The 15,856-nt window shown below is 35.6% G+C and overlaps 2 protein-coding genes across 2 annotated transcripts; one reads left to right on the top strand and one right to left on the bottom strand.

Annotated features, from left to right (window-relative positions):
* Positions 1-722: 722 nt before the first annotated feature.
* LOC141823182 (UDP-glucose 4-epimerase GEPI48-like) lies at positions 723-7,843 on the bottom strand. The gene is made up of 9 exons (XM_074710445.1): positions 7,460-7,843; positions 5,874-5,923; positions 4,810-4,945; positions 3,572-3,673; positions 3,267-3,494; positions 2,596-2,677; positions 2,095-2,177; positions 1,930-2,021; positions 723-1,825 (listed from the first exon to the last, which is right to left on the bottom strand). Exons 1-9 carry the CDS (start codon positions 7,841-7,843, stop codon positions 1,117-1,119), a joined length of 1,866 nt encoding a protein of 621 aa, XP_074566546.1. The 3' UTR covers positions 723-1,116.
* A 1,866-nt stretch (positions 7,844-9,709) lies between these two features.
* Positions 9,710-14,921, top strand: LOC141824218 (cytochrome b561 and DOMON domain-containing protein At3g61750-like). Its single transcript, XM_074711459.1, has 4 exons — positions 9,710-9,946; positions 11,018-11,414; positions 13,429-13,712; positions 14,527-14,921. The coding sequence occupies exons 1-4, from the start codon at positions 9,788-9,790 to the stop codon at positions 14,779-14,781; spliced, it is 1,095 nt and encodes a 364-aa protein (XP_074567560.1). The 5' UTR covers positions 9,710-9,787; the 3' UTR covers positions 14,782-14,921.
* Positions 14,922-15,856: the final 935 nt, after the last annotated feature.

Below are 15,856 nucleotides of genomic sequence, written 5' to 3'. Positions count from 1 at the left end.
AATTGTTACTATATTTTATATTTATTTAATGTTTAAAAATAATTGCTATATTATTATTCTGATTTTATGACATGAAGCAAATACACCATAAACGGATAAAAAAATAGTGTAAAGAGCAAAATATGGTTTTTAATAATACTAATGAAGTTTAAAAATATTTGTCACTATCTATTAAATTCATTTTGTTGCATTATAAATACATTATGTTTTCGTATAATTAAAATAGTAAAATAAAAAATAGAATATTGTAATAGTATATCAATATTATATTTTTTAAAAAAATTTAGAACTCTTATAGCTTTCATGTAGACAAGGTAATAATCGATCACTTGTGATTCAGTCTATTTTGACTCAATTTGAGCTAAATCGTATAAGGTGTGGTTTGGCTTAGTCCATGAGTTAGTTTGGACAAAGGTGGCTCGATCGGTTCATAGTCCAAGTCATTCACATAACAACATTGTGCTTATTCATCAATGCAGCAGATTTAATGGTGATGGGAAGATAGACACTGAAATCCATCTTTGTTTAAGGAACATGAATCTTCCATATTTAACGTGAATCTCAATCTTATAGTCTTTATTAAGCAATGGATTTGTTGAAGAAAAAAGAATTTATATTAAGAGTATAATTGATCCATTTTAAGTGATAATTATTTGTATTTACCAAATTGCTAATAAACAGTTTGGATATGGAGCATCTAAGCACTGATAGAGTATTCTAAATAATCATTGTCATCACCATCAAATTGTATTCAGGTAGCAACTTCTCAACTGTGAATAAGAACAAATAGAAAATTTACAAATATTGGTTGCAAATATCAGGTTTTATGCTACTCTAATAAGAGGACACAAGCCAACGAGGGCAACAAAGAATATTGGACCTCAAAGAAAGAACAAAATAATGGTACCTTTAATTACACTGCTACTTCAATCATAGAAGCATGTCTATTCACAAATAGACATCTAACTGAAGAATCAATATCATCATCAATATCATCCGGATCTATGCTGCCTCTATATCAAATCAAATCGTCAATTAGTCATCTCTATGTGTGGTGTCAGGAATAACTGACTGTTCGAAAGTTTTTCACTCTGAATATGTATTTTCTGGATCCATTCAAGAACTGACACTACTGGAAAATAGGTTCTCTCTGTTGACAATCTTTGGCACTTCAAAACTAAGGTGCTTCCCATTGGAGGTCCCAAACAATCCATAGTTAAGGTCTTTTCCACTGGCAACCTCAGGTGATCTATCAACATGGTGCTTTCCGCTAGCATCCTCAAATGATCCGAAAGTAATGTGCTTCCCATTAGCAATCTCAGGCAATCCATACATAGGGTGATGGTGGTGACCATTCTCGAACGATCCAAATGTGAAGTGTTTCCCATTCTTAGGAAACACATAAATTGGGCACTTCCCGTTAGTTCTCTCAAAGGATCCAAAAGTAACGTGCTCCACATTAGTAGTTTCAGTTGGTCCATAGGTAGCATGCTTCTTGCTGGTAGTTTCAGTTGGTCCATCAGAAGCATACTTCCCATTAGCAATCGCAGCCAAATCACAAGTGGCATGCTTCTTATTAGCTGTTGCAGTCAATCCAACAGCAAGGGGTTTCCAATAAGAACTATCTGGTGATTCATGATGAATATGATGCTTTCCGTTAATAATCTTAGGAAATCCACCAGTATGGTGCTTTGCATTTGCAGTTTCAGGCGATCTACAAGTAGGTTGATTTTCATTAGCAGTCTCAGGTGATCCATACCCCCAACGGTTTTTGCTTGCCCAGTTCCATTGATCTCGACACATCTCTTCAATGCCATACTTAGCCCTGCACAGTAGCCATCAAGTTTTATTCAAACAAGTTTCTTAAAATATTGCATTCTAGTCTACACTGAGAGATGTATCTAATTATAAATGCCTGCTAGGCCATACTTCCAATGTAGTTCCTTCTCTGCTTTGGCAGTGGATGCATAAACAATTGCAGCATCACCTGGTCGCCGTGCAGCCATGAGCAAAGGAATTTTCTGGGTATGTCAACTATCAATTATTAGACAAAGGAAAGTGGCATAGAAATCAGAAGTGAATTAGCAATAGCACCTTTCCAGAAGCCTTCTCAAAAGCTGCTACCATCTCAAGAACAGATGTCCCTCTTCCAGTTCCTAGATTATAGACTTCACATCCTGCTTTTTACAGAAAAATGTTAAATCACAATACAAAGATTGCTCTGCAATAGTTATTAGGAAGCAGAACATATTATATTATGTTGGCAAGCACAATCCCAAAGTATAAAGTTTAAGGAACCACTTGACAAACATTTAGTTAGTTTTTGTACTTAATATGTCACAGAGTCACAGGTAATAGTTGTGCTGATACACATGCCTTTGCTTTCCAAAAACATGACAAATAAAACATGCCATGAAAAATGCTTTGAATGATGACAATTTTGCAGCCTTCAGGCAATCATTTAGTGATAGCTAGGTAACATAAATTTCACATGCGAAAATACATAGGTATCAGATTGCACCGAACTTCACCAACCATAGCTATTTTAAGACAACAAACAAGATGATAAAATACAAATTAAATGTTTAAACGCACCTATCTTAGAACCCTCAAATATCTTCTGCAGGGCTGCAATATGTCCCTCGGCTAAATCAACCACATGAATGTAGTCCCTTACCTGAAATGACAGTATAGTATTCAAGACCAGATATTAATACTGAAAAATTATTTGAAATGATATAGAACCCAACTGACTTTTGGTCAGGCTGAAGATGATTAAGGTGAAGGTTATATAGGTAGCATAAAAATCTTGCATAACAGAAACTGGAAATAAATTTTAGTACAAAATGGAAATGAAACACATCTAGTATCCTAGATATTTTTACAACCTATGATCAAGGTCAAATGAAATTAAATATTTATGTCTGAAAAAATGTGTTCATACAATGCTGAGTGGCTGAATCAAAGTTCAATATTAGGCCACAGGGCATTACCTAACTTATCTGGTGTTTAATCTTCAAGAAAGTAGTTGGATAATGTATATAAACCAATTTTAGAAATTTCCACTAAGAGAATGTTATCATGTTTTAGAAACCCTCTTTGTAATATACTTGAAAAATCAATCAATTGGTATCTGCTTGAAAGCACTGATGGAGTCAGGCAAATGATTAAATAAAAGTCAGATATATTAAAATCATTTCTGAACAAGATTGGAGTACGTGGAAAAATGATATGTAAAATTCACAAAGAAAAACAAAGATCAGTACCCCAGTTCCATCCTTAGTTGAATAGTCATTTCCATATACTGTAAGGACAGATCTTCTTCCAACGGCTACTTGCTGTACAAAAGGCATGAGATTATTGGGAATTCCTTGAGGATCTTCACCAATGTATCCACTGGGATGTGCTCCAACAGGATTAAAATATCTTAGCAGTATTACATCCCAATCACTGTCACTTTGACAGATATCACGACAGATATCTTCAATCATAAGCTGCTTACAATATCCAAGGATTATTAGCTCTCATAGAAGATTAAAAAAATGCACAAAAGCAAAGCTGAAGAAAAAACCTTGGTTCGTCCATATGGGTTCATTGCGCTTAGAGGAAATTCTTCTGTACAAGGTACTTCCTTGGGCCACCCATAAACAGTTGCTGATGAGGAGAATACCAGCTGAAAAGATGAATAAATATTAGGCATCAAATGATTGTTAACTGAAAATAGCCACCACCATCACTGTGAACTGGTAACGTGTAAATTTCATCCAAGTTAAATAAATCATTCTCTATAAGACTCAAATTCATGGCCTAAAGACAATAGGAAGTCAAAACTTAGAGCCAAACCCCAAGTATTAAATTAATACTGATAGAAAATTTTCCGACAAAGGACACTTAAAAATGCTGAAGTTGCCGGATAGACTGACACAATAATACTGAAATTGTCAGAAAGACTAACACAATACACTAAAGCTACAAATGCAACTTAGGTGCCTGAATTACTCCAGGTGATATTCCAAAGTACTTAGATGGAACCTACACCCTAAATATCTACTTTTATCCCCCATTTGCATTTCCATGAAGGAGATATGGATTTAGTGAAGAATGTCGCCAGAATTAGTTCACCTACTATGCAGTGCATCAACTCAGAGGCAGGTGCTTAGATAATACACTTGTTACTACAGGATGAAAAAGTGAAAGCAACATGTAAATTGGTAATTTGCATAAAAGAGAATTTTTCTCAATTCATGAGAATTAATTGTGAGAACGGTACCATTCTGTTAAATATTTAATGCTTTTAGACATGGTGAATAACTGTTAGTACTTATTCACTATTTGTTGTACTTTTGCTTCAATGTGCTCGGTGATATGATATTAGAATCTTGACGAGAATGTTGTGGAACCACTGTGCTTACTAGATCAAGCTACTTGAGGTCCTGGAGGAATCACCAAGACTACATGGAAATCTGTGATTGTTTATTAGAGTCATTTGTTAATAAATGTAAGAGAGAGACACCAGAAGAGTAGTCTTTTGAACGATTATCTATGATAAGAATCCTTTTATTTGTGCCAAAGTCTTTGGTAATGCCCCATCCAGAAATGGAACAATGTTCTTATACAAATTCACAAGAAAATAGGGGCATTGTTCCTACAGATGGAACATTTATCTCATGCGCATTGTAAGAAGATTCTGATTTCAATAGATGTTCTAGTGCTTGTTTAACAATCCTGAACCTTTAGGTATTTTTTATCAAGGTATTTAATCTGATCATAACTAGAATTGGACTATTGAAGGAAAAAATATAGGACTACCTTTTTGCATCCATTTTCAGCCATTACTTCAAGTAAATTGATTGTGCCGATGAGGTTGTTATTGTAATAAAGTAAAGGTTCTTTAACACTTTCACCAACAGCTTTTAGTCCAGCGAAGTGTATAACAGCATCAAACCTATAGAAACAGACAGGCATATGAGCTTTGAAGGAAAAAGGGCAAAATGATGTCATGCAAGGTTAAAAAGGATATCCAAACAAAAAAGGAAGTGGAAAGGTAATTTGACAGAGAAATAATAAGCAACAAAGGTTTAAATCAGTGTATTAGACTTGGCAGCCTCGGCTGTCAAATATTTGCATATGTTATCATCCATTGTACAACAATATATTAAAGAACCAGAAACAACTATTCCAGCAAATAGCAAGAACCTTCAGCATGCAACGCTAAACAAACATCCACACAGTGAGCAGGCTTTGGTCACTCGCATTAACTAAACCATTCAGTTTCTTGAAGCAATATCTATTGTTCTAGTATAATTTAATATTTTATTTACTGTCAATTACATCTCATGGGAGCACATCACTTTTAAAAAGCAGTTGAACATTATACTAATACTAGAAATAAAGATATATACTAAAGTAACACCTTTAGCAATTTTGAGCTGGAAGATGAATCTGAGGTATGTAACCTATGGTCAGTTTATATAATTCAGTTAATGAATTATACACAAAGAAATGTATCGATTCGCCAAGAAGTACTCTTTATCCCAGATCAAACAGAGAATAAGCCTTTCAATGTGGAAACAAGTGTGCTCATTTCTTTTTAGGATCACATTCTGCCACCATTATATACTGGAATGGAATCCTCTAGAAGGGAAAATTATGATCCAAATGAAATACAGATAATCAAGAACACGAAATCAGATAACATAACCATTTTTATCAAAACATTTTAAAACAGACATCAAGAAAGGCCACTGGAAGATAAGATGGGAGGAACATTCACAAAATGGCAAGAGGAGTTAAAAGAGTAATCAAGTTGCTTCATAAATTACAAAATGTAAAAACTAAAAATAATAATTGATGCTAATAGAAAAGAACCATACTTGTTTGATGAAAAAATTTTCTCCAGTGCTTTCCTGTCTCGAAGATCAACCTACACAACCACCAGTGCATGCTAGAAATCAAATTCATGGATTCAATCCTGTGGTTATGATAGGAATAAAGAAATGGTATTTTGCAATACCTTATGATGGGTATTTTAACAAGGTATACATCTGTCAAGACTACTGAGTAATCAAATTTTATGAAATTTTATTTCAGATATTAACTTGATATGCAGTATAAATTTGAGTAGTCATGTTTTCCCTTTCTAAATTCAATTTCGATTGTCTTTGACAAAAGTCATGGAAACAAAGGACCTTTCTATGCATTGCATTTACCATCATTTTACAACATATAGTTCAAAGGAGTTATGTGTTTGTTGTACTTCTAGAAGTTGGATAATTAAATCTTAAAATTTGCAGTATGGGTATGAAATTGTTATCTAAATTTCAGGTGTCCAAAACCGCCCCGCCCCCCTACTCTTTTAAAAAATAAAAATAAGCAATCTGCATGTATGTGAAGCATATTCCAATTTCCAAGTGAAACTCGTTCAAACCTACATGTGTGATGAAACTGCTTAATACTAAATTAGAATCAGTTAGCTCACATTCCCAGGAGAGATCGTATAACCAACTGCCATTCAGTCAAGAAATCTTAATCATAAATATAGTCATGCAGAGATTATAAAGAGAATTGTGTGGCGTATTTGTTGATTGAAGAAATGTCAAAGTGAATACAATGATTTTAGTTGGCATATTGCACAATCCATTGAGTCGCTAACTTCAACTCTATGTAAACATGTTTTTCATAACTTCAATGAGGCACTTCATAACAAGCGTGACCAATGTTATCCAAACAATTATGCAAGGTTAAGATGTGTCTGCGCTACTGTATGGAATTCCAAATTTGATGAATGACTGCAGTTAGAAATTGCAATTATGATGCCAATAACATTGAAAAGTGGTGAAACCCTTCACATTTTGCCAGCATCTTCTAGTAATAAGATATTAAAGCGCATATGCTGATGAATTTTTCATTCAAGAGAGCTTTAGCAGGTAATACGTTCATGCTATTATATTAATATAACAGATATTTAGCAAATCCAACCAATTTGGACTACAAATCCATGTCTAATAGTTGATTTGAAACCGTAATTTTGGCCGTCTACCGAATTTAATAGAATTGATCAGTTTTTTAAACTTCAAATAGGCCTTTACATGGTCTGGCCGTCAATCATATTGTACTGTTTACCTAATTTGACAAAAGAGATGTGATGATGCAGGGCCCTCATAAACACCAACGTCGCGTAATAACTAGAACCAAAATTGAACAGAGTACTATAACAAATCCAATTGCTGGAAACATAAGGGCACTGCGACATCACATTCATTGTTCAACAAGAAGAGTAATTTCTCGCTGGAAACAGAGGAAGCTGGAAGCGCATCATCTCAATCGAGAATCACCAAAAATAAAAAATCTTGTCGATCAAGAAAACGTCCGAACGCACAGATAAGAAAGAAACGGTGGAAAAAAAATCAGATATCGAATTAAACCCTAAAACAGGGAGCGGGAGCGCTACAATTCGTACCCGATGGAAAGCAAGGTTCTTGCCAAACTCTCCGGCGAGCTCTCTGACCCGCTCCACTGCGACCTGCGATGAGTTATCCAGGTTATCCACCACCACCACGCGGAAACACCCTTTCAGGAGCTGCAGCACCGTGTGGCTACCGATGTACCCGGCCCCTCCGGTCACCAGAATGGTGCGCCCCGCGAACGGAGAAGAAGGCATCAGGCCGCCGGAGCGAGGACGACGAGCAGAGGAGTCCTCGGAATCCCTCCGCGCGAAGGGAATCGGAGAGGGGAAGGCAGGAGAGAAGGGGGCGTGGAACTGGGAACCAGGAGCGAGGGAGGCAGGTATATATACCCGCGGGGCACTCTGATTCCTAACCGCCATGGTCACCGGCCCAGGCATGCGCTGTCCGAGAAGCGCCATCAACCGAGGGCGGAAAATATATATTCCGCGAATTATTCGCTCTACAAAAAAGATATCGTAGAGCGCACGTGGCGGATTTGGGTTGGTCGGTCATAGAATTTTCTCCAGCTGGTCATAGCTGACGGTCGGAAAACGCGGCTCCGCTGCCCGGGCCCAGACACGGGATGCCCTTCCGCCCCGCATGGGGTCGATTTCGAAGCCGGCGGACGACGTCAAAGTGAGTGGGTAGCGAGGAAGGAAGACGAGAGCGACCCATGTTGACGGAGGCCGATGTAGGTAAGGTGTTCGACGGAATGGCGAAGTGGCCGAGGTCCATCCATATTTTTTTTTATTAAGATTCAGCGGAAAGAACGTCCACCGGGGAGCCACAGAGGGCGTTGGTGGTGGTTGCTTTCCCTGGGGCCACACTTAAATTGTTTGGTATGGCAGATACAAGTAGAGCTGGAGAGGCGTTCGACGAAATGTCCAAAAGAAATTGGGTGGCCAATGCGGCCTCCTCCGTTGACACCGTCTCGATTCCGATAAACTGGAATTTATTTATTTCTGTTCTGGACGTGAAATCTTAATCTATCCAGACCTTTATCGATCTGCCAATGCAAGACAGCACTCGCCCACTGATTGCATGATTTCACAACATGCCTTGCTGTAGCTGGTTGTCTCCTGCTGCGGGCAGAGAGCTTTTGGTTCTTTGTTCATCATGTCATGTGCTTCTGTGGCTCAACAACTTTCGATAAAGATGAACGGATTTGGGCCCTCAAATGTGGTTGGTTCCATGATTAGTTGGGGAGTTCATCAGCGCTGGATTAGAGAAAATAATGGAAGGGAGGAGGGAATCTATTGAGGGAAATGATTGGATTCTTTGGACCTCCTGTTGAGAATCTTGTCTAATTATTTTTCTCATTTAAAGCAAAAACAGGCATTAGCCTTTGGTTTCTACGATTTAAGAGCTCAAACATTGGCCAAGATAGTCTTGATTCCATTAAGAAATGATTAAGTGAGGTTATTAAGAGAAAGCAAAGAGAACTAATTATATTAATTTAATCCTCTCGCTCTCAGGCTTCCTCGTATCGGCCCATTGGGCCGAATCTAGCCCAATAATTGGATCTCAATTTAATCCAAAATATTAAAACATTTATTTGAGAAAGGAATCTAATTACCATACGAAATGTTATTAAATTAGACGATAAGAGCAAGGTTTTTTATTAAATTATCAAAGTGATGTTGTTTATATCTCTAGATCTGCAACAACTCTTTTATTTTATTTAATTTTTATTTTGGTCAATGGCGATTACATATATATTCTAGGTCCACTGGAATTTCACCTAAAAGAAAGCTTTATCCATAAGCTATAATAATTTGCCTGGTCCACAAAATAAAAATAATTAATAATAATAATAATAAATCGCCACAAAATAGAACAAATAATTTGTGCCGTTCTCTTGTTTTTTTTTTAATTTCAAAATTCCAACAAATTGTAAATTATAAACAAGTTGGAATTGGTGATGGTGTTGTTGCACCGATCGACAAAGTAGTTAATTAGGTTGGTTTGTTCAACCATGGAGTTGAATTTATTTTTCATAATTATTTTTCAAGGCAAATTTATGCGATCCAAAATTTTGATTTTTAATTTTGACGTCTTTTAATCAGAAATTGGGTTGCAGAATTTTCTGGAATTTAAATTGAAATTGGAATTTTTAAACACAAAAAATATTTAACAAATTAAAAATTAATCAAATTTTACCATTTTTATTTTGCGGTCTTCTGCTCAACCAGATCTGGAGTACTGATGCCTTTGGGTCCCACCACCATCACCAAATCCCCCACTTGATTACTTCGCATGATCTTCTTTTCCTTGAGCTCCTCCACTGGCGCTGCTCTTCTTCTCGATTCCCATCGCTTCTCGATTCGCCATCGTCTCCGGCAATGGGGAGAAGTTTAGTTTCCCTGATAGTTGCTCTGGGATTCGCTATCGTGGCTGTCAGCGCGCAACAGGATGGTTGTAGTTCGGCGCTGCCCGCCAGTCTCAGCGGCAACTACTCGGCCCTCGCCTGCAAGACTGTCTGGAACAACTTTGTCCTCAGGGTATGAACCCTAGCTTTACCAATTTGGTTTTTTTTTTACACCGAAAATGCGTTTTAATTGTGATTTGGGAAAGTAGCAAGAAAAAGAGCTTTTTTTTTGGCATAATCACGTTCAAATATTGTAACTTGTAAGCGAGACATGGGTCTTTCACTTAATCCAACGAGATATGGTTATGTCCTTCTGATATATTGAATAGAAAGATTGATGCTTCTTGGCTTTAGTTCATCCGGAGCAAGATTTTTGCTTTAATGAGATTTAAGATTTGTCGTGTCAAGAAAATCTCGTGCATTTTGGAGGAGGACATATTCGTCATAATTATGCTTCCCAGCTCATATAAGTTGACTTTTATCTCATCCCCTTCCAATAAACTCTAAATGCGTTACTTAAGCATCAGATTGGAAACCAAGATGCCGGCTAACTCGCTGGTAAGGGCCTTGATTATTGTTTTGCACAACGTCTTGAGATCTTTTGCTTCCTCCATTGCTTGGTGGGATCTATGCTTACTTTTCCTCAGAAATTGCATTATTAGGATTAGATTGTGAAAGCCCAAGCGAACCTAATCAGATCCAAGATACCAAAACACTTAAGTGGAGATATCTTGATATTTAAATATATCTTGAGAACTCTTTTGGAGATGTGAGACTAAAGAGTAGACTTTATCCTCTCCTCATCTCACATTGTACTCCTTTTTCTAACCATGTGAAAGTCCAAGAGAGGCAAATTCAACCTAAAATGCCAAGGCGCAAAGGTGAAAAATCTATGATATTTAAATGTATTTTGAGAACCTCTTCTTGAGATGTGAGTCTAAAGGGTAGAGATTGTCCTATCATCTCATGCCCTACTTTTTTTTTAACATATATAACAACAATGTCATGTAGCGATTTTTGACCATGTAAATGATTTTTTGGAAGATGATGTAGTTAGTCCTTATATATTGGATAGTTTGAGATAAAGATCGTAAAAACATCTTCAAAATGTTGCATTGACAAAATTTTCACTTGAACTAACCAAAAGCAGCATTCATTCAGCAAGCACATCATAGTGTGAATTAAACATGGTTGGCTCTTGCAGTACTACCAGGGCCAAGACAACGTTCTGAGCATTGTGTTATCTACCATGTACTCAAGTGGTTGGGTGGGAATGGGATTCTCCAAGGATGGAATGATGGTTGGTTCCAGTGCTGTGGTTGGCTGGATGGGGATAACTGGCCGACCTCATATCCAAAGGTATTACCTTGGTGGTCAGACTAGCTCAGAAGTGCAGGTTGATCAGGGGAACTTACTCTTTGCTGCGGCCACACCTTCTGTCGTTGTTGATCAAGCTAAAATTTATCTGGCATTCCAGCTGAAGTTTTCAGCTCAGCTTTCTCAGCAGCAACTTTTATTTGCTATTGGATCAGCAACACCAGTGAACAATGTACTACAGAAGCATAATGACATGACGTCTCTCTCATTTGATTTTTCAACAGGTATATAATTTATGCTCTTTTATTCTTTATCACCCTACAAGAATTCAGATTTTCGTCAATTGGATATGCATGTTTTCACTGTCATTGTGCATATCCATTGTATGGTGAACAAATAAAAAAGCTGGCTCAAAGTCGTAATCCAACCATGTATGTTCACCACACCTAAGTTTCTTTTTCTTTTGCATGGTTAGGTCAAAATTTCTTTATTGCTGTATTCTTTTTCTCCCACTGCAATTTACAATTTGCATCAATACGTTCTAAAACCAAGTCACCAACTCATGTACAAGATTTAAGTTATTTCAATTGAATATAAGTTGTAGAAATCCTTCAAGGGACTAGAAGTGACATCTAATTAACCCTATTTAGGAATCCATTTTTTTTATAATTCCCTTTTCAATGAAATTGAAAATTCTGAGATGATTTTTTTTTTTTTTAATGAAAATTCGTTTCAAATAATTCAACAGAAAAAGTTTTGAAAGTGAAAATTATGAAATCTTATTTGGTAAAAAAATTTCTAACTTTGTATAACAATATACTTGATCGTGATAATTTAGTAGTAAAACGACTATTTATGATACTATGTGCATTATGGAAATATATCTAGGAGATAAAAATTTAGAATAATACTCATGTGACTAATGAACTATCAACATAATAAATTATTAATTAGACAAAATAATTATCCTTATCATTAAATAATCATCCTCGTTATTAAATTATTTAGTATTAAGACATAATTATTTCAATTACCAATGAGATGCAAAGTGTAGTTATATGTGGAAATATATAAGGGTGAAACTAAAAAAAAAAACTTAGGAGACAATTAAAAACTATAAACTGTGGGTATGAAATATTTAAAATGAAATTGGAAACACAAAAAGAATTGAATGAGCAAATTATAATTTTATATTAACGTTAGGGAAATAGTGGAATCATACAATTGTAAGAGTGAAAATAAAATTTAGCTAGTGAAATAAAAAATTTCTGACTTTGAAAGGAAAAAAATGTAATTGGCTAAAATATTTTGGAGTGAAATAAAATTTTAAAAATATTTAAGAGAAATTCAGAAACATGAAAACTTAAATGTTAATGTAAAATTTCTAGACCAAATTATAAATTTTAGAAGAATAAGGAGCAAGATATAATATTCTGGTGACATACAATGTTCGTGTAAAATGTTTGGGGGAAATTGTAAGTGTTAAAAATTAGTAAATCTTGATGTAATCTGTTTAGAGTCAAATATGAAAACTATTAATATGCCATAGTAAATTTTTGCCCTTATATTAATATGCCATAGTAAATATGAAAACTATAGAAGGACAAAAATAAGCAACTTTGAAAAATAGATCTAATTTTCATATAGATTTCATAATAGTTATTATTTTGCCATTGATATTTTATAAACCATAAAACTCTTTCTTAAAATGGTTATAAACCGTTTATAAACAAATTAGAGAATTTTAAGAAGTTATTTAAAAAAATTAAAATCTATTTCATGTCAAATATATTCTCTGTAATAATTTTTATTTTCTAAAAATGGAAATTGAAAAAAAAAATCAGCTTCCAAATGGACCCTGACATTATCAGATTGATGTTTAATATCCAAGGGCTGATAAGAACTCCTGCTCATTCTTTAACTGTATAAGATCATAAATTTTCTCAAGTTCCTGACACATTATTACCCCACCCACTCCAAAAGATAAGGATGTGATTTTCTCAAGGTCTCTCTTAGGAAGGTATCATGTCAGCAGAAAACTTAATGTAATTTATTTTTCCTCAAACTGACTTATATTGACCTTCATGGTTACATTGAGAAGTATATTGTCATCTGACAGTGGAAAAACAGCTACGTTGCTTCAATTAGCTGTACATGATGATAAATCAGATGGTATCCTTATGTGTGGATGAATCACAATTTAGTTACAGTACTCATAAACACAACCAGAACACATTCATGCCATTTGTATGGCTTCTTGTCCACTTGACAATATTATGAACTCTGCAAATCTTTCAGGTACTTCATCATCTTCTTCTTATCCGTCCAAGCTGAAAAGAACACATGGAGCACTAGCTATATTTGGTTGGGGTGTTCTTTTGCCAATTGGAGCAATTGTTGCAAGATATTGCAGGCAGTGGGATCCTTTATGGTACTATTTGCATACGGTCATTCAATTTATGGGATTTTTGTTTGGTCTTTCGGCTGTGATTGCTGGAAGAGTACTATATGACAAGCTGCATGCTACTGTCTATACTCACAGAGGAATTGGCATTTTTGTTCTGGTTCTTGGTATCCTTCAGGTAATTTTTTTGGATATACTAATTTGACATGAATTGTCTTCCCACATACAATGGTCTAAAATTTTGAAGCATTTAGAATTTCCAATTGAATTGGCTCCAAGATGATTACTTAACATATGATCTATAGTGCCTCAAGGCTGATGTTAAATTGGAGAGAACATATTAGTATTCCTTCACAACTGGCTTGTCAGTGTATCTATTAACCTGTGAGTTCTCAAGACTAAAGTCAGTCCATAATAGCAATTGCATTAAGGAAGAAACAACATTGGGGTAGATGGTTTGGTTAGAGATTTGGTATGAGACGGATTGATACATAGCACTGTCAATATTGAGCGCTTTGCTGTTTCCTATCAGGAAGAGGCTGCTGAAATTATCAATCTTTAGTTACATTGTCTACTCTAGATTTTTTAGGTTCAAAATTATCATAAAGAAATAATTCATTTGTTCTCACTTTAAAGGATTTGACTTTCTAAATATTGTCTAATTTTTGTTTCAATGGCCTGTTGTTTCTTACAAAAAACTAAAATAATAGCAATTGCATCCCAATGATCACTGGGACAAACAAAACAAATAGCTAGAGATAGAGAACAATTAGTTTCCTGGTTCACCTTAATTTTTCAGTGATTTTTTTCTTCTCATTGTGTTACATTGGCGTTTAGTATAGCTATGTTGATATATTCTTTTGCAAAACAAGTATGCTGCTGTGGTTTTTCCTCAGAAAAGTTTATATTGTCTTTCTTTATTGAATGTTTAAAGTTTCCTTGATATTGCATTTACAACTGAAACATCATGCTAATTCCTTCCAATCATACAGATCCTAGCCTTTTTCCTACGACCCAACAAGGACTCCAAATATCGTAGATACTGGAACTGGTATCACCATTGGTTTGGGAGACTTGCTCTTTTTTTCGCTGCAGTGAACATCGTTATTGGCATTCGAATTGGAGATGCAGGGAATTCCTGGAAGATTGGCTATGGTTTCAATCTTGCTGTCCTTCTTACTGCATCCATCATCCTAGAGGTTTTATTGTGGACGAGATGGTCAAACAAAAATGCTCCAGCTTTTTAAAGTGCAATCCTTGTATCAGTAGTTATCATTCCTTCTCTTAATTTGATTTTCTTTTCCAGTTAGATACACTGACCAACTATATAATATTGTCCTCTATATTCTCATCCCGTGTGATTTCAGAAAAGGAAGGCTTTTAATTACCTTGTTCAGTGGAAGAAACAATGTCCAGTAATTGTTATCAATGTCGACTTTTTTTGTTACTGTCAACGGAAGTCTAAACTAGCAAGGTATGCAGAAACAGGAGTAGCTTTTTTATGTTACTGAATAAGAACTAAGTTGAAGTAAATAGAGTCACAAAGGATTGAGCACATCTAATCTTTTCATGAAAGTTGTGGAAACTTGCTGTCATGATGCATGCCATCTTCTGACAAAAGTGTTGCCATACTAAGGATTTAGATTGAATCATCCTCATTGGCAGTAGTGGCCTGAGATGGCTACTGACTTCTTCCACTTCTGTTTATGAAAGCATTGCCAACACATAGTAGACCCACTATGTTAGGTTTGCCCCAAACAACCCTAATATAATCTTATCACTAAGTAGATATCTATTGGAAGTTCATTTGTCCATATTGAAACCGAAACCGGGTACCAGAATTGTCTCAATGGGTTAGCAAATCGATCGATAAACTTTCATGACATGGTCCCAAAGTATAATGCCTCATTTAATGATCTCAACAAATATAGTTTTTTTCCTGCCTCTGCCATCAGTTCCATGGGCCAACCCTGCAACTGCAAGCATTTGGAAGTATTATGATAATCATGCAGTAGTTTTTAACACTGAGTGGTCTTGATTAAGAAGGTCATCTAAGTAATAGCTTATGTTATGCAAGCTTTTCATCAAGTGCAAACCTGAACTTGATGTTTTAATTGATTCAATCATAAAATAGGGTCTTTTTCAACTGTCTTTTTCAGTTTCCATTTCACCTTTTGGTGTTTTATGGGAAAATTGGACACATGAAGTTGATGAAGCTTTTAGCTTATTCTGAAGATCTAATTCTAGCAATTCATCCAAAGGGAGTTGCTGAGGTGATGGTGCAACATCTAGTGCATGCATGATCATGACCACACAAGTGTC

The sequence above is a fragment of the Curcuma longa genome, chromosome 3 (genome assembly GCF_044706935.1).
Source record: "Curcuma longa cultivar G26 ecotype Majalengka, Jawa Barat chromosome 3, ITB_CL_G26_1.1, whole genome shotgun sequence".
Lineage (NCBI taxonomy): Eukaryota > Viridiplantae > Streptophyta > Magnoliopsida > Zingiberales > Zingiberaceae > Curcuma > Curcuma longa.
Note: the sequence above shows the minus strand (reverse complement) of the source record. Positions and strands in the feature narration are given on the sequence as shown.